The sequence below is a fragment of the Astyanax mexicanus genome, chromosome 17 (assembly GCF_023375975.1).
Source record: "Astyanax mexicanus isolate ESR-SI-001 chromosome 17, AstMex3_surface, whole genome shotgun sequence".
Lineage (NCBI taxonomy): Eukaryota > Metazoa > Chordata > Actinopteri > Characiformes > Acestrorhamphidae > Astyanax > Astyanax mexicanus.
Window position 1 is genome coordinate 41,465,132 of NC_064424.1, and position 25,493 is coordinate 41,490,624.

Here is a 25,493-nt window from a genome sequence, read left to right on the forward strand (position 1 = left end):
CCTTTACACAGTAAAACACATGAAGAACCAGAACAGAGAGGAGCAGACGTGAGAGCAAACACCTAGGAGGTAAAAAAAGACCTAAACTTATCATATGGTTATAAAATTACCTATATTTTTGGATTAAGTACATTTAAATGACCTGCATTTCATGTTTTGCCATGTTAATTCTTGTTTATTCTCTTTTCTTATATTTTACCAGAACCATGTTTCAACTCTTGCTGCTCTTAGGTCAGTCGTCTGTTTTTGTGTACCATGTTTTGACCTTTATATAATCTATGAAACTGTCTATGAAAAATATTTGTGAATTTAATTAAAGCTCAAAATTAGTGCAGTAGCATGTAAGTACTCCTGAAATGTACAGTACTGTTTTAATTGGGATTAGCACCATTATTTGGAGGGTGTAGCCCTTTCTTAGGGGGTCCTGGCTTAATTTTCTTTTTATGGGGGAGGGGTCCTCTTTGATTTTGTTACCGTCCGGAAAGGACTTGTAACAAGCTACAGAACGTGATGTCACAGGATCGAGAAAGCCTAAAAACTCACTGGACCTCCAGTTTTCTCAATTGCAGTCCAGGCACAAGAGTTTAATCACTGAGTAGTGAAAGTGTGAAATATTTTTCACAGACGTCCCCCTGAGAAACTAATCCCTTCCAGATAGGGCTTAAGGGACAGTTTCTCAGACATGAACAAAGCCTAATATTGGACTACACAGCATTTTGAACAAAGATTCTCCATTGAAAGGAAAATATATTCTACAACTAATTCTGTCTAAAAAAACAACCCAATGTGTTAATTTATTCATTAAAACACTCATTTTGACAACAATTACAATGTTTTTAAATGAATGTGTGTCTTAAAAAAATTAAAAATTATATGACATATTGTTGTCATTATATCAACACCTGGTTCTGAAATCAGGTGATCAGGAGCTGATCGGAAAAATCGCATTTTAGGGGCTCAAAAGTAATTGGATAAATGAGCTTTAAAAATAAATAAAATGCATATACAATAAAATGTCTAATACTTTGCTGAGAATTATTCTGAGGAATTACTCCCTGAAGTCTAGAACCCATGGACATGACCAATAACTGGGTCTCCTACTTTATGATGCTTTGCCAGTTCTTAACTGTAGCTGTCTTCATTTGTTGTTGGTTTGTGGGTATTTCTGTCTTTAATTTTGACTGAAGAAAGTGAAATGCTGCTCGGCCACTGCAGAATATTCCACTTTTTTACCTTAAAAAACTGCTGTGTTGCTTTCACATTATGTTTTGGGTCATTATCCATCTGTACTGTTCATTTAGTTAAATCTGAGTAGAAAGTCAATCCCTGTACACTTCAGAATTCAACCTTCTGCTTCTGTCTTCTGTCACATCATCAATAAACACTAAGAAACCAGTGCCACTGGAAGCCATGCGCATTCATACTACCACCACCATGTTTTACAGAGGATGGTGAGCTTTGTGTCAAGATTTTTCCAACATTCTCCATATTTTCTTCCCTTCATTCTGATACAGATTGATCTTAATTTCACATAGCCAATGGATGCTGTTCCAAAACTGGACTGGCTTCTTTAGATGTTTTTTGTTAAATTTTAATCTGGCCTTCTATTAATGATTAATATCACCTTGTGGTGAACCTTCTGATCCATAAAGATTGTGTCACTCTGTTCAATTTTTTTTATGGATCTAACTGTACATTCACATTGTTTCTTAAACAGGATTCTGCTCCTTAGACATGTGTCTGTGTCGTCAGTATCACTTTGTAAACGAGTCAAAGACCTGGGCTGAAGCACAGAGTTACTGCAGAGAGCATTATTTTGATTTGGCTAGCGTTGATAACGCTGAAGAAGCTCTGGAGCTTGTGAAATTAGCAGACATCAGAAACAGCAACTCAACCTGGATTGGACTGTATGATGATCTGAACAGCTGGAGATGGTCTCTGGATGATGACAGTTTCTACAAGGAGAATGAGAGAAGCTTCAGAAACTGGTATAAAGAGAACCCAAAGAACTGGGGAGGAGACAGTCTCTGCACACATTTTCAATTCTATGATGGGAGATGGAGTGAGACATATTGCTTGTCCTCACTCAGATTTGTTTGCTATGATGGTGAGTATACGTGTTGGACAAAGTTACTATAAGTGCAGAAAAGTTACTTTATTTCAGCAATTCACTTCAAAATGTGAAACTCATACATTGTATAGATATATTACACACAGAGTGATCTATCTTAAGTGTTTATTTATTTTATTGTTAAAGATTATGGCTTACAGCCAGTAAAACCCAAAAATCTCCCAGAAAATTAAAGTATTATATAAGACCAATTGGTACATTTGGCAGTGTGGGCAGTGTGCCAAGTCCTGCTGGAAAATGAAATCCGCATCTCCATAAAAGTTGTCAGCAGAGGGAAGCATGAAGTTCTGTAAGATTTTCCAGGAAACTTTGGACTTGATATAACACAGTGGCCCAACACCAGCAGATGACATGTCTCTCCAAACCATCACTGATCATCAGTAAATTTTACATTTAATTTGTAAATCAAGGGAGCAGAGTCTGGAGGAAGAGTGGAGAGACACACAGTCCAAACTGCTCGAGGTCTAGTGTGAAGTTTCCACCAATCAGTGATGGTTTGGAGAGTCATGTCATCTGCTGGTGTTGATCAACAGTCAGTGCTGTGTTTTCCCAGAAAATCTTACAGCACTTCATGCTTCCATCTGCTGGATTTCATTTTCCAGCAGGATTTTGCACACTGCCCACACTGCCAAAAGTACCAATTCTTATATAATATTCACATTTTCTGATACACTGTTTTTTTTTCATTGTGTTAGTATCAATAAATAAATACTTAAAATAAATTACTCTGTGTGTAATACATGTATATAATAAATGAGTGTCACATTTTGAAACTGCTGAGAGTTGTATTTAATTGTCTATTTAAATGTTTGGTCACACTTTATAATAAGTGTCCCTAAGTACTATGTAGTTACATGGTAACAGTCCATGTAACTACAGTATAACTACTGATGAAGTACACATTGTTAAAGATTAACTACAGAGGTACAGGTTATGTAGTTACACATGTGTATTAATGTTAATTTTGACTTGTGTAAGTACACACGTGTACCAGGGTGAGTGTACTTACACAAGTAATAGAGCAAGTTTACTTGTGCAATAGTGTGTGTGTACTCAATCAGCCCTAATTACATACTAGACAATAGCTGTTGGATAAGTTTATACTCAACTTATCAAACACACTATTACACATGTGTAAGTGCACTCACCCCGGTACACATGTTAACCTTAATACACGTGTGTAATTACATAACCTGTACCTCTGTAGTTAATATGTAACAGTGTGTACTTCATCAGTAGTTACACTGTAGTTACATGGATTGTTACCGTGTAACTACATAGTACTTAGGGACACTTATTATAAAGTGGGAACAAATGTTTATAATTCTTTCTTTCAGGGAGGGGGAATGCTTCTGAAAGCTATGTTTTAGTAAATCAGTACATGACCTGGACTGAAGCTCAGAGATACTGCAGAGAGCATCACACAGACCTGGCCAGTGTGAGGAATGAAGCTGAGAATCAGAAGTTAAGATCATTATATTATTATGATTATTCTGATGTCTGGATCGGCCTGTACAGAACCAGGTCCTGGTCAGACAACAGCAGCTCTTCTTTCAGCTTCTGGAAAACAGGTCAACCAGATAATGCTGGACAGAGTGAACACTGTACAGCTGTCTCATTCAGTGACTCTGGGAAGTGGACAGATAATAACTGTGGACAGGCTTTTCCATTCATTTGCTACAATAGTGAGTATATCAGTGTTTGAGGTCAATTATTATATTATCATGACTATTATTATTATTTTTCAAGGAATCAAAAAGTTTATAGTAAGATGTAGGAAGCGTAATGTAGCACTTTAACTCTTATCCTGGTCTAATCCAAGCCTCAGCCTTAACCTCAACCCAAAACTTAACCCTAAACCTGGTGCTAATCCTAACACTAATCCAACCCCAAGCCCCAACCTTCACTTTAACCTCAACCAAAAATGCAACCCTTGCCTTGGACTTCACCCCAGCACTAATTCTAAAATTAAACTGAACCAAAATCCTAACACTGACTAGCAGCAATGACACATTTGCATCAAAAATCAACAAAATGATCTTTAGGTCATCAAACATAATAAAATAAATAAATCCAATACTTGCTACCGACCTTTCCAATTTTTTTTTAATTTTCTGGTGGTGGGTGGTCATGTCTATGTCTGTCAGCCGCGCCCAAATTTCCCCTGCGTGTGGCCTACCCATTTAGCCCTCGTTTGCTCTTCTAAATGACAAAGAAAAATGTTGAGAGCTTGAGACTTGTCATTTAACAGCTTTAAAAGACATGGTGACAAGGTGTGTCTGTGTGTCGACCAGTGATGGGAGTAACGGCGTTGAAATAAACGGAGTTACTAATGCCGTTACTTTTTTCAGTAACAAGTAATCTAACTATTTACTCTGACTGTTACTATAACGCCGTTACCATTTCCGACACCCCGTTACTGCACGTTACTTTAGCCGCATACCTGTCAAGTCTCCCGTTTTGGCACAGAAACTACCGTAGTTTACCCCTCTTTCCTACCGTCCTCCCGTATTATTATTTATGACCGTATTAATGAGAGATTATTAAATCTCTTAACGCCAATCATGGTGCCATTTCAAGGAGAAAGTCCCGCCTTTCAGTAGAAACAGCGTGGGGAAGCCCCGCCCCCGTCGTTGTGAGTTCAGGCAGCTAGTCGGAGCAGCTGATGTTAAAACAGATCTGGATATACAGCGATTTTTCTAAAAGAAAGGCAACAGAGCTAACCATGTAAACTGTGATTACACTGTTTCTGGAGCTGTTTCTGCAGGTTAAAAAGACTCGTCTCCCAATCAAAACAGACAGATCAGTCCCATATATACATAATGTTAGACCTGCACCGCCCTAACTCAGTTACTTTTTTAGAGAAGTAACTAGTAACTATAACTAATTACTTTTTCAAAGTAACGTGCCCAACACTGGTGTCGACCCTGTTCTAAAAATTGATGGGGAAGCCAGTTATGTCACTCTGGGTGACATATTCCCACAGTGTACCTTTAGGATGTCAAGAAAGACATTTCGGTTTAGAGATATGGAACCTGCTGTGGCCGTCCACATCAGAACGACCTGCGCTGGCCATCCAGTAAGTCTCCAAATCCCAACTTTAACCTTATGCAAACCCTAACCTTACCCAGTCCCAATCCCAAACCTAACTCTGGCCATAATCCTAATGCTTAAAGTTACCCATAAATCTAACCCTAATATTAAATCAAAATCAAAACCCAGCTCTGATCCTGGCCATAACCATACCTCTAATTCTAATTACTAACCAAAAAACACGACCTAATTTATCTCCTAGGCAATCCCACTCTACATTTATCCTCAACCTAAGATCTTATTCTGGCCATAATTCTTTTTGACTTTTTTTATTCACAATATCCTTATTCAGTTAAAACCCAGTTACAGACTGGTTTCACTAGCAACACACAACATTATATAACAATACATTTCCTGTATAAATTACCGTAAAAAAATGACATTTTTGTGGCTTTATTCCAGTGACGGAGTCTGCATTCTCTCGTCAGTATCACTTTGTTTATGAGAGTAAAAGCTGGACTGAAGCTCAGAGATTCTGCAGAGAGAACTACACTGATCTGGCCACCATTGAGAACATGGAGGAGATGAACAGCCTCATCAGTACATGGAACGACACAGTAAATGGAAGTTACGTTGGTTTGGCCTGGATTGGACTGTATGATGATCTGAACAGCTGGAGATGGTCTTATGATAATGAGAGTTTCTATAAGGAGGGGGAGAGAGATTTCAGAGGGTGGTATCACGAACCCAACAACTGGAATGGGAAGGAAATGTGTGTTTCTATTGGAGCAGATGGAATGTGGTTTGATCAAAATTGTCAATCGTATTTACCATTCGTCTGTTATGATGGTAAAAAGCTTAAATTGAACCAAAACAAACTTTCACACTTTCAAGTTTCTTTTCCGAAATTTTGATACAACGATTAATTAATGTCTTTATTTCAGGACGAAATGGAAACAATGACTACATCTGGATTAATCAGCACATGTTTTGGGAAGAAGCTCAACGTTACTGCAGAGAGTATTACACAGACCTGGCCAGTGTGAGAAATTGGACAGATAATCAGATAATTTTCAGTGTTACTGGTGGATCAAGTGCTTGGATTGGTCTGTACAGGAGCAGGCTGTGGTCAGACCAGCATGAATTGACATATAAGAACTGGAGACCAGGAATTATGTACTCACCTCAACAACCAGACAATGGTTTTTATGTTAATGGAGAGTATGGTAATCAGCACTGTACTGCGGTATCATTTAGTTATTCAGGCCAGTGGACAGACGAGAACTGCTTAGCCAAACTTCCTTTTGTCTGCTACACAAGTAAGTTTTACTATTTTTTATTTGCTTTTTTGGTGCCTTAAGCTTCCTATATATGTGTTAATATTAAACTTAACTTGTTAAATATCTTGGGATAACCCTGCCCCTTTAAGAAAGTAACCTCAGTGACCTCACAAACTCCACACTGTTTTATTTCCAAGGGACAGAAGACCCCTTAAAGAAGTATGTAAAGCTGTCTACCCTGTTTTGGTAGTTGATATCATTTTAGAAAATCTTTGAAACTGAACAAGCTGCCCATGAACAGGTTAACCAGGTTTTTATTGAAATGCCAAAAAACTGTATTCTAACAATAACCAAACAAAATGTTATTAGGTCACATCATCCAGCACTATTTGGTCTGGTAAAACTGGACTTGATCATTTGTATACTCTTGGTGCGGTTCGTTTTAGCAGGTCTGAACACAGTAATCATTCTCAGGTGAGCACCAAAACCTCCATACCTAAACCCGTGAGGGAAGGTGGTCTTGGTCTCAGTCCGACCCGACTAATAAATTAATTGTAGGTGTTCAGGTGCAATTTAATCTGGTATATTACCCATATAATTAATAAAGCGGGCGGCACAGTGGTACTGTGGGTAAGGTAGGCACAGTGGTACTGTGGGTAAGGTAGCCTCACAGCAAGACTGCCCGGGTTTGATTCCCGGCTGGGGTGACCCGGGTCTTTCTGTGTGGAGTTTGCATGTTCTCCTTGGGTCTGCAGATCATTATCGTCTGCTGAGATGCACAAAAGCACCAGACTGTTATGATACGAATGTGCCAAAGTCAGAGCACACCGGGCTCTTAAAGGGAATGACGACTGGAACACTGATTGGTTTATTTGACGTTTTGCCCAAAACACACCCATGATTAATTAAGATATTGGTCCCACTTTATAATAAGTGTCCCTAAGTACTATGTAGGTACACGGTAACAATCCATGTAACTACAGTGTAACTACTGATGAAGTACACATTGTTACAGATTAACTACAGAATTACAGATTATGTAATTACTTACACATGTGTAATAGTGTTTGTGATAAGTGGAGTATAAACTTATCTAACAGCTATTGTCTACTACACACACATTGTTACACACATGTAAGTACACTTGCTCTAATATTTGTGAATGTACACTCACCCTGGTACACATGTGTACTTACACAAGTCAAAATTAACCTTAATACACGTGTAATTGCATAACTTGTACCTTTGTAGTTAATCTGTAACAATGTGTACTTCATCAGTAGTTACACTGTAGTTACATGGATTGTTACTGTGTAATTACATAGTGCTTAGGGACACTTATAAAGTTGGACCAAGATATTTAGTTCATACCAGAGACACACTGAGACACCCTAAATCAATCTGCAACATGCACAATTGACCAGTGCGCTATAGAATGCTAAAATAGGGACCTCTGCCGCTCCTGCTGCTCCATGCTAAACTTCACACTTCACACTGAATGCCGTATGTGCAATGCTCACTTCTCTTGGCCATGCAATTCTGTTTACTAAAAGACAGCAATCAACTAAAAGCACAACAGCAAATTTTCCACATTGATCTTCACACCGCACAACTATAAACACTGATCTGGATCAACGAACCCTCCTTCTATATTTACCTTCTTGCTCCTGCACCCACTTTTGCATGGTTTATTGATGCCCATTTGGGTGTTTAGGTTTGTGCCTTTGCAAAAACAAATCAAACTGATGGGAAAATGCTACAGAAATAAACCAGTTACAGGTGTGAAAATGTCCTTAAGCACATAAACAGATCCATCTTTCCAAGATGCATTCAACGATCAAAAAAGTCCTTCCCATGCTCTCCCATCATTGATGAATTAACCAGTGTAAGAAATTGACTGTTGAAAACATGGACAGTACAACGTCTCTTAAAATGAAGCGTCTCTTAAAATCACTGGTCTTGCACTTCTGCTGGCTGATTGCAGTATATGTTTCAATGACAAAACATCCCATTTTGCATCTCAGTTCTCTTCATCTTCAATGTCTAATTTCAACTATTATTTTTTCCTGAGCTAACATCAACACATTTTTAAGAGATTTAACAAAACAGATTTAATTTAATTCTGCTAATGTGGGAAAAGTAATGTTTTTCTTTAAATCTTTCTCTCATCAAGGGTTTTGGTCATGGTCTCCATATGTGTCCCATCAGTATCACTTTGTTGGTGAGAATAAGAGCTGGACTGAAGCTCAGAGATACTGCAGAGAGAACTACACTGACCTGGCAACCATTGAAAACATGGAGGAGATGAGCAGCCTCATGAACACAGCAAATGGAAGATACTTTGGTTTAGCCTGGATTGGACTGTATGATGATCTGAAGAGCTGGAGATGGTCTCTGGATAATGAATTGCTCTACAAGCAAAAAGAAAGAAGCTTCAGAAACTGGTACACCTACAAACCCATGAACTGGGGTGGAAACAGTCTCTGCACATATTTTTCAAGCTATGATGGGGCATGGCATGAGTACCCATGTTCCTATGGGCTGCCGTTTTTTTGCTATGATGGTGAGCACTATTCTTATGCATTTACCGCATTATAAAAGTTTAGACGACAGTAAATGTAAAGTGGGCCGAATTCACCAAAATCTTCATAAGAATTTACTTAAAATTGTTTTGAGAATCTTCTTACGAAAATATGTCAGATTCATGATGTGTTTTAAAAGTTTAGAATTTTTCCCAGCTATGCTCTTAAAGTAAATCATGCTGTGTTTGTAAATCAAACAAAAACCCAAATACGAAAACATTTTAAGTGGAATTTAATAAAAAAGTACTCTTCTTAGGACCGGTTGTTTGATCAGAAAGTTTGGGCAAGAAACATTTATTGACTTTTATTTCATTGCAGACAGTATGAACACAATATAATTCATGGATTGTCTTGTCAACTTTATTTTGTTTGCTATTATACACCTATTCCTGCATTTTATTGAATGTATTCCAATAAAAGTTGGGACAAGTGCAATTTAGGGCTAGGAATAAGATAAAAATACATATTAATAATAATAATGTTTATTTTAAAAAGGTAATGCCAACAGGTGATTGTAATCATAATTTGGTACAGAGGCAGTATTCACTGCTTTTTATCCACTTAATAGCCAGAGCTTCTTTTTTACAACGGAATACCTCATCTTCTTGGACAGTAATTTTAGGTAATTTAAGGTACAATACAAGTCACTCTTCATGCTCTGCACCTTGGACCAGTACAGTACCATCTCCAACAGAGAATCCAAAGAATCCACCTGCACAGTAAATGGTTTGCTGAAATCAGGAAGAGCCTTAAGAGCCTGAAGGGCTTTCCTACAGATGTCAATCGATTTAAACTAGATTCTGTTTATGTAGTCAGGCAGCAAAGGTGGCAAAATGTGGGATGAATAAAAAATACTGCTTTACTAAACCTAGGAAGTTGAGATATACTTCAAAAAGGCTTTGCTACATACACATTTTGTAAGCTGTATGCTTCATCTGAGTGGGGCATCGAAGGGTGTTTAGCCTTCACCTGCACCTGCACCTTATACCACACTAATCTTATGCTGGTCTCGGCTGCTACACCTATTTCTCTGATGGCATTTTTCAAGTGCATTGTTTCCAGGCCGAGCTTTTACAGGGAGTAGAGCCGCAATGTTGCTAGAAAACCTTGTCCATGTGCAGCTTCATGTCAGATGATGAATGCTGTAAATGGCAAGTGGGTTCATGACTGTTGTCTTTCTGTCTTTCCCCTGGGAGCCTGATCATCTTGGAAATTGGTGACTACTAGAAGAGGTTGCTGTATTTTTTGTATGTGGTTGCAGATCATTTTGAACAGCCTCCACTTTGTGCTTTTGGTGATGCACCCCTCATCTTTACAACTGATAGCCAAAGTATCACACTTCTGTTTGACCCACTCAAACTGTGTCCTCATTCAAGGAAAAAACTCACAGCACATCAAGTCCTGGAAGGTTGCTGGGGCACAACTAAAACCAAACGGCATAACTGTAAACTAGAATAATCCCTTGACTCTTCTGCTAGTGGTGCCAGTATCCCTTTACAAAAGTAATGGATTGTGATGTACTGTGCAAGTCTTTTCAAAAGATCAATTTCCCCACTCAGGTCCTTCAAAAGATCAATTCTAGACCATGGATACGCAACAAACTTACTCATTTCCTCTATGAGGGCTTAGTGACTCCCAAATTCAGCATGGTAAGAAGACTTTTTTTCTTATTTTCAGAGACTCTACTGATATCTCAGGTACATGGTAGGGTCTCTGTCTGATAGGAGTGTCCTCCTATAGGTGAATACCAAGTTGCACAATGGTTGCACAACCAGATTTGGACTGGAACACAGGGGGGCAAATTTCCAAATATTTATACTGGTATAGAGTCAGACAGTGATCATTTGGATAACTTCACTGTCGCCTTCTGCTTGCTGGCTTATTCATGTCAACTAGAAGTTTTCTCTCTCCTTCCATTCTTTTATGAGATTGATATTGTATGTCTGACTTTGTAAACTTTTTTAGGATGAGAGACCTCATATGTCACTGGGCCTTGTTTCCTCAAAATCTCAAATTGACCTCAAAGTGGCTTTTTCAAGCCTTTTGATCATACCAACACTTTTTAGGATTCAAGGTGGTCTCCCATCTGCAAGATAAAATAAAATTCCCTCTGATTGACCCCCTTCAGTCTTGTTGTCCCACTGATGATGTAACAGGCCCAATGGTCCTTGAACTGACCAGCCACACAGAAGCTTAAAAGGTAAAAAATCCAGCTGACGCCTGTTCTACCTCCCTTTAGGCAAAGAGACATCTATGCATTTTTCACAAGACAAGACAAGAGAAGGGTACAGGTATTGAAATGGCCTGGCATGTCTGCATTCTAGACCATCCCTTAGTAGAAAATGCAACAAATTGAATAAACTTACCCAAGCAAAATATCTTGATGAAATATCTTGGGTTCATGTTGTCTGCAATGATATGGAAATCAAAGTCAATGTAAAAATTCTCCAACTCTCCAATTTTCCATTTCCCATGCTACCACATTAGGGGTTATTTTGCTGTTACTAAGGTATTATGCAACTGTTATGTTCATGATAAAATGTCCAATAATGCATTTTTTCTTGTTTTCTCTCTTTTTAGAAAATGTCAACGAACAATATATTATAATCCTCCAGTTAATGAACTGGACTGAAGCTCAGAGATACTGCAGAGAGCATCACACAGACCTGGCCAGTGTGAGGAATGAAGCCGAGAACCAAAAGCTAAGAACATTTAATTATTACTTTCATTATTATTATGGTTCTGCATGGATCGGCCTGTACAGAACCAGGGCTTGGTCAGACAGCAGCAGCTCTTCTTTCAGCTACTGGAAAACAGGACAACCAGATAATATTGGAGTGAGTGAAAACTGTACAGCTGTCTCATTCTATGACTCTGGGAAGTGGACAAATGAAAACTGTGGAGAGGCTTTCCCTTTTCTCTGCTACAGCAGTGAGTAGATTTGTTTTATTCAGTGTAAACAGACTACAAACATTGTTAAAGTCATAAATAAGTCATTGTAATCAATGCAATCAGTTGAACTTCCATTTTTTGTATTTTTAATGTGTCTCTTAAAACAGATTCAAGTCAGTATCACTTTATTAATAACAGTAAGACCTGGACTGAAGCTCAGAGATTCTGCAGAGAGAACTACACTGACCTGGCCACCATTGAAAACATGGAGGAGATGAACAGCCTCATGAACACAGTAAATGGAAGTTACGTTGGTTTGGCCTGGATTGGACTGTATGATGATCTGAACAGCTGGAGATGGTCTTATGATAATGAGAGTTTCTACAAGGATGGAGAGAAAGATTTCAGAGGGTGGTTCCAACAACCTGATAACCACAATGGAAACGAGCTGTGCGTCTCCATGTCTCCAGCAGGGGAGTGGTTTGATATTCCCTGTAGTGACAGAGAAAGATTTGTTTGCTATAATGGTAAGAGCAGTACAAACCTAATGTTTTTATATTGTTTATTTGTTTGGTATATATAAATAAATTGAAATATATTGGCAGGTAATTCCTTTAAACTGATAAATAAGGAGGGCAAATTTCAATGTTGGGTCAAGTTGCTATGCCATCAGCAGATAGAATCTGAAAGAGCTCAGTTGAATTGACCACAAGCTCTGGATAAATGGAACCCATCATTTTTTTCATTGATGTCAATGATATCATTATTATTTTATGAGCAAATATAATAATTTATGTAATCAAATACAATGTTAGAGATAAAAGATAAGGCAGGCCAAGGAGATAATCCTCCTTGCAATGTGTGGACGATCATTATTCTGCTGAAAAATGCCAGTTGGAACCCCTGCCATGTCCACAGAATGTCCTGAACATATTGTTGTACTGTTGGGAGTACAGCTTATCACTACTAGGGGGTGACTAACTATCATATATAGTGGCTCCCTAGATCATCACACCAGCTGGCACTCAACCCACGCAAAACACCAGAGAGACAACTACCTATCTGTAGAACAGTGTAATATTTTGGACATGCAGATCTTTCTCATCTTAAAAATAAAATAAACCTGTTTTTAGGTTAAATCCTATATTTTTAAACATAACATTATGTATAGACCACAATTTAAATAAAGAAAATAGCGTTTTTATGAAGTGAATCCACTGAAGTCTTGAAGAACACTTTTATTTTATGTTTTACCCTTTTTATTTTATGTTTAATCCAATAGTACTGTAAGATTTTTAAGTACATTTATGGCAAATGTTGGACAATTGCTTATTTTTTATGAAACCTCCAAAACATGAAAATCAAAGAGTTATTATATTATTATTATTATATCACATCACAAACTTATCATACCACAAATTTCATTAAGATTTCTTTCTCTTGTATCTAGGAAAAAAGGTCTATTCTGTTATTCTGTTTTGTTGCATATACTAGATTTTTGAGTCCTATAAAACAAATCAAGCAAATCAAACTGTTATCAAATATCCCCACTCAGGTCCTGAAGAACCCTTTCAATAATATTAATGATATAAGTTTTAAGTGATATTACTGTAGCATTTTGGATTAATGAGAGGTCAAACCTCGGGAAAAAAGAGTCTTCAATACTCCAGAACAAAAGTCATCTAAAGAAAACGTGTTACTCGAGCTGAACTTGACAAATGCCAAAGTGACAATTTCATTACTTTCTTCTTTAGGAACGAATGGCACCAATTTTGTTTGGATTTCTGAATTAAAGACCTGGTCAGAAGCTCAAAGTTTCTGCAGAATGTTTCACACAGATCTGGCCAGTGTGAGGAACGAGACTGAACTACAGGACATACTGAGAATTTCAAACGGGTCCACAGTGTGGATTGGTCTGTACAGAAAGCGACTGTGGTCTGATCAGAGCAGCTCCACCTTCACATACTGGAGACCACAGATCATACCAGAATCAGCAGAGCCTGATAATGGTATTCGATCACCTGGACAACTTGGTAATGAACACTGCACAGCTGTGGATCACTCTGGATACTGGAAAGATGAAAACTGCTTATCCAGTTTCCCATTCATCTGCTACAGTGGTGAGCATCTTATTCACCTAATACACTCTGTGCACACCAGTTCTTGTACCAGCAGATCGATGGTAATGTAGTAATGTAAAGTAATGTCAGTCGCATAACATCAGCTTAAGTTTTTCATTGTTAAGTGAGAAAATAGTGGAAAAAACTTCAGGGTAGGATATACAGGGGTTGGACAATGAAACTGAAACACCTGGTATTAGAGCACAATAATTTACTGTTCTGGTGGAAACAGGAGAGTTGAGGTGCACATTGAATTCTGCCGTGATTTGATCGGCCATGGTTTTATGTTTTTTGGATACAATCCGGATTAGCACCCGAACATCCCTTTCAGACAGCTTCCTCTTACAGCGTCCACAGTTAATCCTGTTGGATGTGGTTGGTTCTTCTTGGTGGTATGCTGACATTACCCTGGATACCGTGGCTCTTGATACATCACAAAGACTTGCTGTCTTGGTCACAGATGCGCCAGCAAGACGTGCACCAACAATTTGTCCTCTTTTGAACTCTGGTATGTCACCTATAATGTTGTGTGCATTGCAATATTTTGAGCAAAACTGTGCTCTTACCCTGCTAATTGAACCTTCACACTCTTACTGCTCTTACTGGTGCAATGTGCAGTTAATGAAGATTGGCCACCAGGCTGTTCCAATTTAGCCATGAAACCTCCCACACTAATTTGACAGGTTTTTCAGTTTAATTGTAAAAAAAAACATTTAAATAGAGCCTGTCTGAAACAATAAAGCAGGATTAAAAAAGAAACAAAGTCATTGAAGTCTGGACAAGGATACAAAGTCATTTCTAAGGGTTTGGGACACCAGTGAACCACAGTAGGAGGCTGGAATGCTAAAATAGCATCTAAAGGAAATATGTTACAGACATAGAATTAATCGAATCAATTGAATACAATAAATAAATATTACACTGTTTTCTCTAGTGGCAAAAAAAAAAAAAACAGCCAAAACTAGTACAATTGCAAAAAAAAATCCGGTTTAATGAGTTTAACTGATGAACTGTGGCAATAGTGAATTTATGTATACTTTGTTTTGTAATATTTACAGTGTCTTCACTAAATATAAATCATGGTACAATATTTTTGTCACAGCTGCTGTGATTGGACTCAGAGTGAATGTCAAAACTGCAAGAAATCTGTATGAATCTGAAATCAGAGAACTGGTGGTAATACAAGTAAGTGACACCACATTTCTACACAACACAATATGTTTTATTGAACATATACAAAATAAGTTTTGCAAGTACAGTCAGGTCCAAGAGTATTTGTAGAACCAACCAACCAACATGCTTCTGTAGGCTTCTCACATGGCTTTGTACATGTATTTTACTGGGCCCAGTTGGGCTTCTAAATATTATAGCCCACCTCAGGGTGATTTAACACCAGCACTATTTGGTTCAGTTAAAACGGACTCTCTTTTATTTGTAACCTTAATCCGGTTTGATTAAGTAGATATGAAAACAGTAATCTAATCTATTTTTAGTTTAATGTAATTCAATATACTTCGAAAATACTAATTTCCAAATATACTTTGTACTTTTAGCAAAGACAATTGTTACTTTTTAAAAAGTAAATTAAATTACTACATTGGTAAAATGTTTTACAAATATATTTAGGTATCACATTAATGTAACTGTTAAAATGTATTTCAATGCTGTGTAATTATAACTATGAACATAAAAAATATAGGTAAATCATAGGATGGAGTGTTAAATGACACATTTAAATGTCAAAAAGTAAAAAGTAATGTAAATTTGTTAAATACTGCTAAAAATCGCAGTACGGTATATTAAAATATATGTTTACACTCAACAAAGTATACTAGAAGTGTGCTACTTACAAAATACAGAACAAGGAGCATATTTGTACTCTAATGTAAATAGATCACAAATATTTAACATCAATTCTTAGTATATTTCTAATATATCTGGTGTATAATAATAGTGATTCAGTTGTCATACTCTACTCATTAAATGTATTATAATTTTACTGCATATTTAAAATATGGGGTTACATACATGAAGTAGTTTAAATGTTTAAATATTACTTAAGTATATTTAAAATAGTTTCATTTTAGTACAGTTAAGTACGCTTAGCACAATTTAAGTAAGACTTTTTTTTACTATTTTTATCCAAGTAACTACAAAAAAAGTTGTTCCATTTTAGCATTTTTTAAATATACTGATTAATAATAAATGTGGCTATATGTAAACTTTAGCGCGACTCGTCCTATTAAAAAGCTTTCTGTGTTGAACCAGCTTTAAACTGTGCAGAAATATGCACTGGAACACAGAATCTTCTCAATATATTTATTTTTTTGCTCCCGTGCCAAACAGCTCCGACCACTCAGAGGAGACAATGTGCTTGCGTGGTTTATTGGTGCGTTTAGGTTTGTGCCTGTGTGAAAACAAACCAAACAGAGGGCGAAATACTTCAAATAAAAAAACTCATCACCTAATTCGTACCATAGAAAACAACTACAAGTGTGAAAACACCCTAAATCTCAAATTGGTCCCATCTAGGCCCCATGTGCAGAGTACAATCCAGATTATTGCCTTCTGGTCGCATTACTGATAACCCTAATGGGACCATCGCTGACATCCGTATTTGGAGCCAACCTGGAATAAAACCAGGTTGATAAAACCCACTAATTTTTCATTTGCATTTGCACATTAAATGAAATGAAACAACCAATCATTTCAGATTTGCATCAAGGGGTTTACCATACATATTGCAGCAACCATGTAGGAATTACAGACATTTTTACACAGTGGCATCATTTTCACACGCTCGAAAGTAATCAGACTGATAAGCAATTTCATGGCAAGTTATGACCTGTGCTCTCATTATTTCATGACAAATTAAGAGGTGGATCCGGGTCACTACTGCTTATTTATAATGTGCCCGCTAATAGACATAACAGGATGCATTCTGAAGTGTACATAGCTATTCTTATCACTCTTTGAGCTTAGTCAAGTAATGCAAAACTGGAAATGACACATTATACAGCTCTGGAAAAAATGAAGAGATCACTTCAGTTTCTGTATCAGCTTCTCTGATTTTGCTATTTATAGGTATATATTTGACTAAAATGAACATTGTTGTTTTATTTTATAAACTACAGACAATATTTCTTCTAAATTCCAAATAAACATATTGTGATTAAGAGAATGTATTACAGAAAATGAGAAATGGCTGAAATAACAAAAAAAGATGCAGAACTTTTAGACCTCAAATTATGCAAAGAAAACAATTTCATATTCATAAAGTTTTAAGAGTTCAGAAATCAATATTTGGTGGAATAACCCTGGTTTTAATCACAGTTTTAATGCATCTCGGCATCATGTTCTCCTCCACCAGTCTTACACACTGCTTTTGGATAACTTTATGCCTTTACTCCTGGTGCAAAAAATCAAGCAGTTCAGATTGGTTTAATGATTAGCTTGTGATCATCCATATTCCTCTTGATTTTATTCCAGAGGTTTTCAATTTGGTAAAATCAAAGAAACTCGCATTTTTAGGTGCTCTCTTATTTTTTCCAGAGCTGTATAACTAAAGTAAACCACAAGCTTTTTTTTTAAAAAGAAACCATGGCGACATATTTCATAAAACCTTTAAAAACTGTGTAAGTTTTTAACTCATGAAGTTCCAAAGTAACATATACTGAACATTATTTACAGAATTCAGATCAAGGTTAGTTCTGGAGATAAAACTATGTCCTTTTAAGAGTGTATTATTTGCATCTAAAGGTTTGTTCCATCCATTTAACAATTCAAATGCTTAAAGCTCCACTAGGTAGGATTTGAGATTTTGTGCTTGTGGGCTCCCCCTACAGTTGTAGAGTGTAATAAATGTTTCAGGCTGATTAGTTTCTCTTTCTGGTTTTCTGGCTTTCACAGACATATCCAGTCTCTTTCCAGCTTCTGCCAGAGCGTCTGTATGTTAGTTTGTAAAGAATGAACCAGTAGTCCTTGTAGAACTGTTAGAACTAAAGGACGGAAAGCAGGTCGCAGTTCTCGCGAGCGTTGGTTGCGGCCGCCTCGGAAAACTTACAGAGTCTGGCTTGAGCTCAGAGGAGCTCCGGCACAGACACAAAAGCACCGCTATTCCTCCTATTACACCTCAATGCAGCGCTGCAGTGAGTTTCAAGCTGTAATTTTACTTCTTTAAAAAGATAAAAAATCTAGGAAATCCTACCTAGTGCTGCTTTAAGTGAACATTTAATGCTAAGTAGAACTAGTTCTGACCTGATCAAACAGTACAGAAAGATCACTCAGTACATAATAGCAGGGGTTGGCAATACTTCACAAAGTACCGGGTGTGTACCTGGTCAAAAGAAGTGTGAAGATGGTCATTTTTTTTAGGTGACGCTTATAGAAAACAGTTCATGATTGGTGGATTGTAGGCTTGTGACTTTGACATCATGGTGAGGTAAATATCTGTAAAAATATTCAAAAAAAAAATTAAATCCAATTTTTTGGTTAAAACCCTTAAATTAAAACTAAAACTCAATTTTGTGTGGCTCTCCAAATACTTGCAGACCTGACTGATGCATAGCAGAAACACCAGTTCATGTTTCTATAGTATCATTTGAAAATCTAAGAAGTGTAAATACTTAAAAATGTGTTTTATTTTCAGCTCCAGAATGAATTTTCCAGATTGGGACTTCCTGGCAACTTCTCTATTAATGTGAAAAATATCCGCAAGACAAGTCCCTGATGGACGCATATGGCTTTTGAGTCGACACATTTTTATGATTGCTAATAATTATTTGGATAGTTGGTGAAATTATGGGTTTTAGATGTATTTACATTTAATTTTAGACTGACGATTGGATGAATGGAATGATAGAGAACATTGAAGGCTACTTTCAGTGGATTAAAAAAATTGTTGTTTGATAAATTTGCTGTTTCACATGTTAATCTAATCTACAATAACACAGAAATGCACCAATTTAAAACACGTTTTTTTAAATAGATTTTTAAAATGGATTAGAAGTCAAAAACTGAATCATCTACTCACAAAATGTAAGACTTTTAATTTAGTACTTTGTAGGAGTCTCTTTATTAGCAACTACTGCTACAAGGTTTCATGGATTTGTCTCTACAAGTTTTTTAGTCCATTTTTTTTATGGTAGATCCTCTTAAGCCTCATACAGACATTCAGTGGTGTAAAAAAGTGTTTGCTTCCATCATGATTTCTTATTTTTTTGCATGTGGTTTATCACACCTGAGTTCAATTTCTATAACCACACCCAGGCCTGATTACTGCCACACCTGTTCTCAATCAAGACATCACTGAAATAGAACCTGCCTGACAAAGCTAAGGAGACCAACAGATACTCAAAAGCTAGACATTTTGCTGTTATCCAAAGAAATTTATGAACAAATAAGAAAGAAAGTAACTGAGATCTATTAATATGGAAAAGGTTATAAAGTCTAAAGTTCTAAAGTTTTGGGAATCCAGTGAACCACAGCTTTTTAGAGCCATTATCTACAAATGCCGAAACATGGAACAGTAGTGAACCTTCCCAGGAGGGACCGGCCGACCAAAATTACTCCAAAAGCACAGTAACAACTCATCCAAGAGGTCACAAAAGAACCCACAACAGCACCCAAAGAACTGCAAGCTTCACATGCCTCAGTTAAGGTCAGTGTCTATGACTACACCATATATTTTTATGATAAATTCTGCAAAGATGAATGGGCCAAAATTCCTCCACAGCGCTGTAAAAGACTCATTGCAAGTCAAAGCAAATATGTTTTATGGGGGCATACACTTTATTTCACACAGGACCATGTAGGTTTGCATTTTTTTCTACCCTAAAAATAAAAATAAAAAAACCTTCATGATGTCTTTGACTAATATTTATATTTATTGGATGATCTCAAACAAAAAAAACACCTTTTCACACCAATGTAAAGGGACTAACCCTGGCCACTGTGATCCTGGGATCTTGGTAAAGCTTTACATAATGTTTATATTTTTGCAAAATTTGATCACAGAGATCCACAGAGGGTCTTTCTAGACAGGGGTGTCCAACCTTTTTTTGTTGGGGGCCAGAAGGAGAAATATATTTGAAGTCACGGGCCACAGACTCTGTAATAAAACAAATAATGAAATATACCACTTTAAATAATACTTTTTTCCTGATTATTTCATTTACACACCATTTTACTTGACTTACTCTCTTTATATTTGACAGTGTTGTGTAAACTAAGATTTTTCAAATCAATTCAAATTGCAACAAGTGAGCTCCAACTGACTTCTAAACACATAATTAAAGCAAATCGTGTGCACCTGACTACAATTTGGTCTGCAAAAGCAAAGGGTCTGAATACTGTTTTGAATAAAAGATTTAAACATGAAAAAAAAAACTTAAACATGTTTTCGCTTTGCCATTATGGGTTACAAACTGATTGGTTGTTAAAATTGGTTATTATATATATCCCAGTGGCGTGCAGATCAAATAGTTAATATACCCCTTCTGCAACACTCCACCCCTCTGTCTTGACTTAGTTATGAATTTAAAACACATTAACAGCACACAAATAAAGCTACAAATGACAAAAGTACCATTTACTGTACAACAGACCACAACAATCAATGCTTAATTTTCCTACAAGTACAGCCATTCGACAAAGATCACTCATTTATATGCCTGCAGTAATCACGCCAGGGCAGCCAAAACATTAAGTACACACAAAAACTCACCAGTCAGATGGCCTATTATTGTGATTTAGCTTCACACTGATGGACAGCCTTTAAAAAGCCTATTTAATATGACGTGACACAATATCTGTCTCGTTTACAGTCGCAATCCCATGATAGTTTGAACTATTTTGAATTAATCCAGCATGAGCGCCGTTTTACAACTAACCAATGGGTTCGTAGCACCTTCATCAGAACACTGCTGAGAAGGGGTACGACAGCCATGGCCCCGCCCACGTAGTGAAAATCATGAAACTGATTGGTTAGATTGTCCTATGACTTATTACTACACTCTTCTCAAAATCAGGAGAGGGGTCCAAGCAGACACACAGGGGCAGGAGCCATTTTAAAAATGTACTTTAACTTTTTTTTAAATGTTCTTTTAAAATTGTTCCAATTATTCTTTTACGTGTTTTTAATTTGACTTATCTGTGTTTTAATCATGTTTGAATCACGTTTTATCTATGCTTTATTTCCATTTTTACTGTTACACGTGTTTGTAATTTGACTTCTCTTTGCATTTTCTAATTTGTAAAGCACTTTGAATGACCATTGTGTATGAAAGGTGTTGTATAAATAAACTTGCCTTGCCTAAAAAGCTTTGATTGGTTAAAACCGCTGTCAGTCAGATATGAGTTCTATAGCAACTGAAAAACGCAGACTAATGGTTTGAATTAGTTGCTGTTTTTTATTTTAGTTAATTTATGAAATATATGCTTACACTTACAATAACTATAAATTAGGTTATGTAATCATTTATAGACCACGCCCAAACCCTACCTTCTAACTCCACCCCGTATCAATCAGCTGCACTATAAATACCTGCCCTAACTAACTACCTTTCGTGAAGAAAGTTCACAACCCACCTCCTCCCCAACAACCCCCCTTCTTCTACTCTATCACTTCCTATTAAATAAAAAGGGGGGGGGGGGGTTTAACTGGACGCTCCTTCAGCACGCAGTTCAGAACTTCAGCCCAAAACTCCCCGAGTTCCCTCCCCTTTTACTTCCTTTCTCTACTTGATTTAGGCGTGGTCCGCACTCAGCAAATATTTGCTGAGTAATATATATATATTTTACTCAGGAAATATATATATATACATATATATATTTCCTGAGTAAATTGTATGGAATGATTTACATGCACCTATTGTCACCCCTTCTCTAAAGGGTCTCAATGGCCCTATTGCACACCACTGTTCCACTTCAAATCAAAACCCAACAATTCCAACAATAAAATCCTAAAACAATTATGAATATTTTTTATCCACTGTATAGTGTGTCTGATTAAGCTATATCTTTGTGTGTGTGTTTTTTTTTTGTTGTGGGAATCATTTCAAAAGTCTTGTTTTATTTATTGTGATTCTAAAAGTGGGTTAGGTTTGCTTATTCTCAATGTAGAAAATATGAACTATAAAACAGGTGTCACGTCTGGTGCTGTTAGCTACTCTGTCCCTTCCACACCAAGCTCTAACGGAGGTTCTCAGGTCAACAACTACACTACCCAGAATGCACCACCCGCTGACATCACGCACTCACCTGATCACGTGACACCTCACCTGCTTCCTCCAGGAAGTCCCGAATACTGATTACTGGCACTATAAAGGTGCACGCCAAACAGACTACCACGCCGCGTATTGTAGGTTCTCCTCTTTACAAAGCGTTACTTTATCTCTTGTCTCAGTTTACTTTGTGTATGACCTTGCTTTTGTTTTCTCGACGCCGATTATTGCCTTTGCCTCTGATACTGGATTGTTTGTGTATGACTTGGACTGTGTTTTCACTACTGCCTCTTGGATTACCTCTGATACTGGATTGCTCGTGTATGAACTCTGGACTGGTTATCGTTTCTGGTATGGTTTTGCCTTCATTACTCTGTTTACTGGTGATCACCCATTTCTCTGTATCGACTCTGATTACATCTGTTTATTCTTATAATAAACACATTTTGATTTTATCAGTATCTGCACGTGTCTGCCATTCTGTACATACCATGACAACAGGAGACATGGGCATAAGTATACTTGGAATTCTTTAATTTTTATTTTACATTAAGATTAAATTTTATGATGAACATATAATGTACATAAAAATATACAGCTCTGAAAACACTGGAACACTTAGAAATTATACATTTTCTTTGATACTGGAACTCTTAGAAATTATACATTTTCTTTGATTTTGCCAAAAAAAAACCTAGTCTAGAGGAAGTCCAAATAAAATAAAAAAAAACATAGATTTCCTTTGGTATATACAGTACCAATCAAAATTTGGACACAACCATTCTCCTACAATGTTTTTTTTTTTATACAATTTAACAAATTTGCAATAATGGTGATCTCATCATTATTGGAATATATTTTATTGCAATCAATATTTATATCAAATTATTGAGCAGTCCCTACCTTGTATTGTGAAAGCTATAACCCAATAATAAATGAATTGTGTTTTATATCATATTGGATATTTTCTACAGGGTTTACTCTAGTGCATATTGGTGTATATACCTTCCTTATTCCCCTGAAACCCCAATCAGACTGAGGCCATCTGTGGAGAAACAGTTCTTTAAAAAACAGACCATTTATATCCATTTCCTATGAGCTTGGAGAGGGTCAAAGTCAGATTTGTGAATTTTATACATAAACTCAGTCTGTCTCAGTCAACTTTAATTTGCTGTTCTATTAAAAGCTCTGAGAGAAGGTTTAAACTGGTTTAATACAACTTTATAATGTAGACGTGACCCCAGAAAACACTGAATACATGCTACTGAGATCCCAAATACATGAGCATCATATTCAATACTGAAAAAGATTTTTGCTGTTAGGAGAATTGCTGTGTATTGGACAGGGAATTATTTGTACTATGCTGTATGGAGTTCTTGTTCTTCTTAACCTGGTTAATCACACAGTGACCTTGATTTCTGAAAGTAGGACATTTTCCTGGATCAACATTCTGTCGTTCTTCCAAGAACAACAATTCTTTATCCAGTCAGATTTTATGCCATCTGATATCATTGGTGTGTTTTTTCTAGTGCTGTAAGTTATTGTAAAGTTTATTTAGTCCAGAAGAAAATAATCTGGAGATTAAGGTTTAGAATTATGTTGTTTTTAGCGCAAGTAAAATCGTCTTCAAATGTAGTTTGGATTTTTCTGCCTGTCCAGAAAACTACTACACTGTAAAAATGAGTTCTGACAACCAGAAATCGTTTGTTCAGATATTTCATATTTCTTTCTTTCTTTCTTTCTTTCTCTCAAACTGCACAGGATAAGATATTTATCTTCTTGCACAGTTGTGCATCGGGGCCTCCCACTACTTTTTGTCTTTTTGTTAGAGCCAGTTTGTGTCACTCTACGTAGGAAGTAGTTAACAGCACTAACTAGAATGTTGTGCTCCCTTTTTTACTCACTTATTAGTATAATGATTTCCAGCTGTGCATCACAATTGAGCAAAGGTGTCCTAATAACATCCTTAACTTGGATTGGAGGCCATACCAGGAGATTTAGGCAGACGACTGAGAACTGCTGATAATAGGACTATATGCAAAATAAGATTCTATACAAAAATAGACTTTAAAACAAATATTTATTTTCTGATATACTTGGACAATAAATGGACAGTATTGTTTGTGAATTGCATCAAATTTGCAAGTGATCCTAAACTTTTGAGCCGTAGTGTACAGTGTATATATAAAAAAAACTTCAAATATTAAAGTCTCACCAACTTAAAAATTCACTTTTTGTTTTTAGTAAAAGTTTGTTTGTGTCAATGACACGTTTTACATTAATCAAATTCATATAGATGACACAACAGTATTTTTTTTTGTTAATTTAAGTTACTAGTTAGGAGTTTTTTTTTTTTACTTTTACATATGTCTTATTATTAGTCATATAAGCTTGCAGTAAGCTGGCCGTGCCAGCATATAGTCTATATACACTCAGCAACACAAAACAACTATAGCAACTTGCTATTATAGCCTATAACACTGAGACCAGGCAGTTGACTGTTATATAACACAAATAGTGTATGAATTCTTGTATGTTGAGAATGATTACACACTGATGTTGAGAGAGCGGTGGGAAGAAAATGGTCAATATGCAAATATATGTTGCCATGAGCCAATGGGAAAAGTGTAAGTTTCCTGAAAATGGCTGTAGTGCACACAAACCCAACTGTGTCATCATCATCAGGTAAAAACCCCTGCAGAATGGCTCAGTAGACCCCATTCAGCTGAAGAGTCAAACCGAGCATGTGCAGTAGAGCAGAGTAGTTGGCTTGGCCTCAGCTAGGTTTCAACTATAGTATTGTAAAGTTCGCCAACATAGATTGTTTCACATTTTGTATGAAATAAATGAATTCAAGACTTAACCTGGACTACTAAATACCACCTATTAAATACCCTGGTTTAAAAACAATCTAGTTAAAAGTCAAAACAAATAGCAGAATAAAACAATCTAGCTCACTGTTGTTGTTTTTTTTCAAATAGTTGTGGCATTTATATCTAGTTAGGAGCTTGGAGTTAGGAGCTAAATAAGAAACATTTAAATTTAAAAACACATCCATTTTGAACAAGCAGTTTATTGAGAAAATAAAAGAATACCATTGGCACAGACAGACTGAACATGAAAGAATGAATGAATGTACAACATCAAGCTATACTACAAGAGGGAAGCACAAAGTGCACTGCATGTGCTCAGAATGCTAAATGCATTTAGCTCAATGTACTGAGCTGTGGCGT

The 25,493-nt window shown here is 36.6% G+C and overlaps 1 protein-coding gene across 1 annotated transcript; it reads left to right on the top strand.

Moving 5' to 3' along the window:
- On the top strand, window positions 1–20,673 carry LOC103041132 (C-type mannose receptor 2-like). Its single transcript, XM_049466398.1, has 12 exons — window positions 1–69; window positions 203–231; window positions 1,718–2,107; window positions 3,469–3,816; window positions 5,627–6,013; window positions 6,109–6,483; window positions 8,618–9,007; window positions 11,607–11,957; window positions 12,086–12,445; window positions 13,673–14,038; window positions 15,141–15,223; window positions 18,687–20,673. The coding sequence occupies exons 2-12, from the start codon at window positions 207–209 to the stop codon at window positions 18,765–18,767; spliced, it is 3,156 nt and encodes a 1,051-aa protein (XP_049322355.1). The 5' UTR covers window positions 1–69; window positions 203–206; the 3' UTR covers window positions 18,768–20,673.
- Window positions 20,674–25,493: the final 4,820 nt, after the last annotated feature.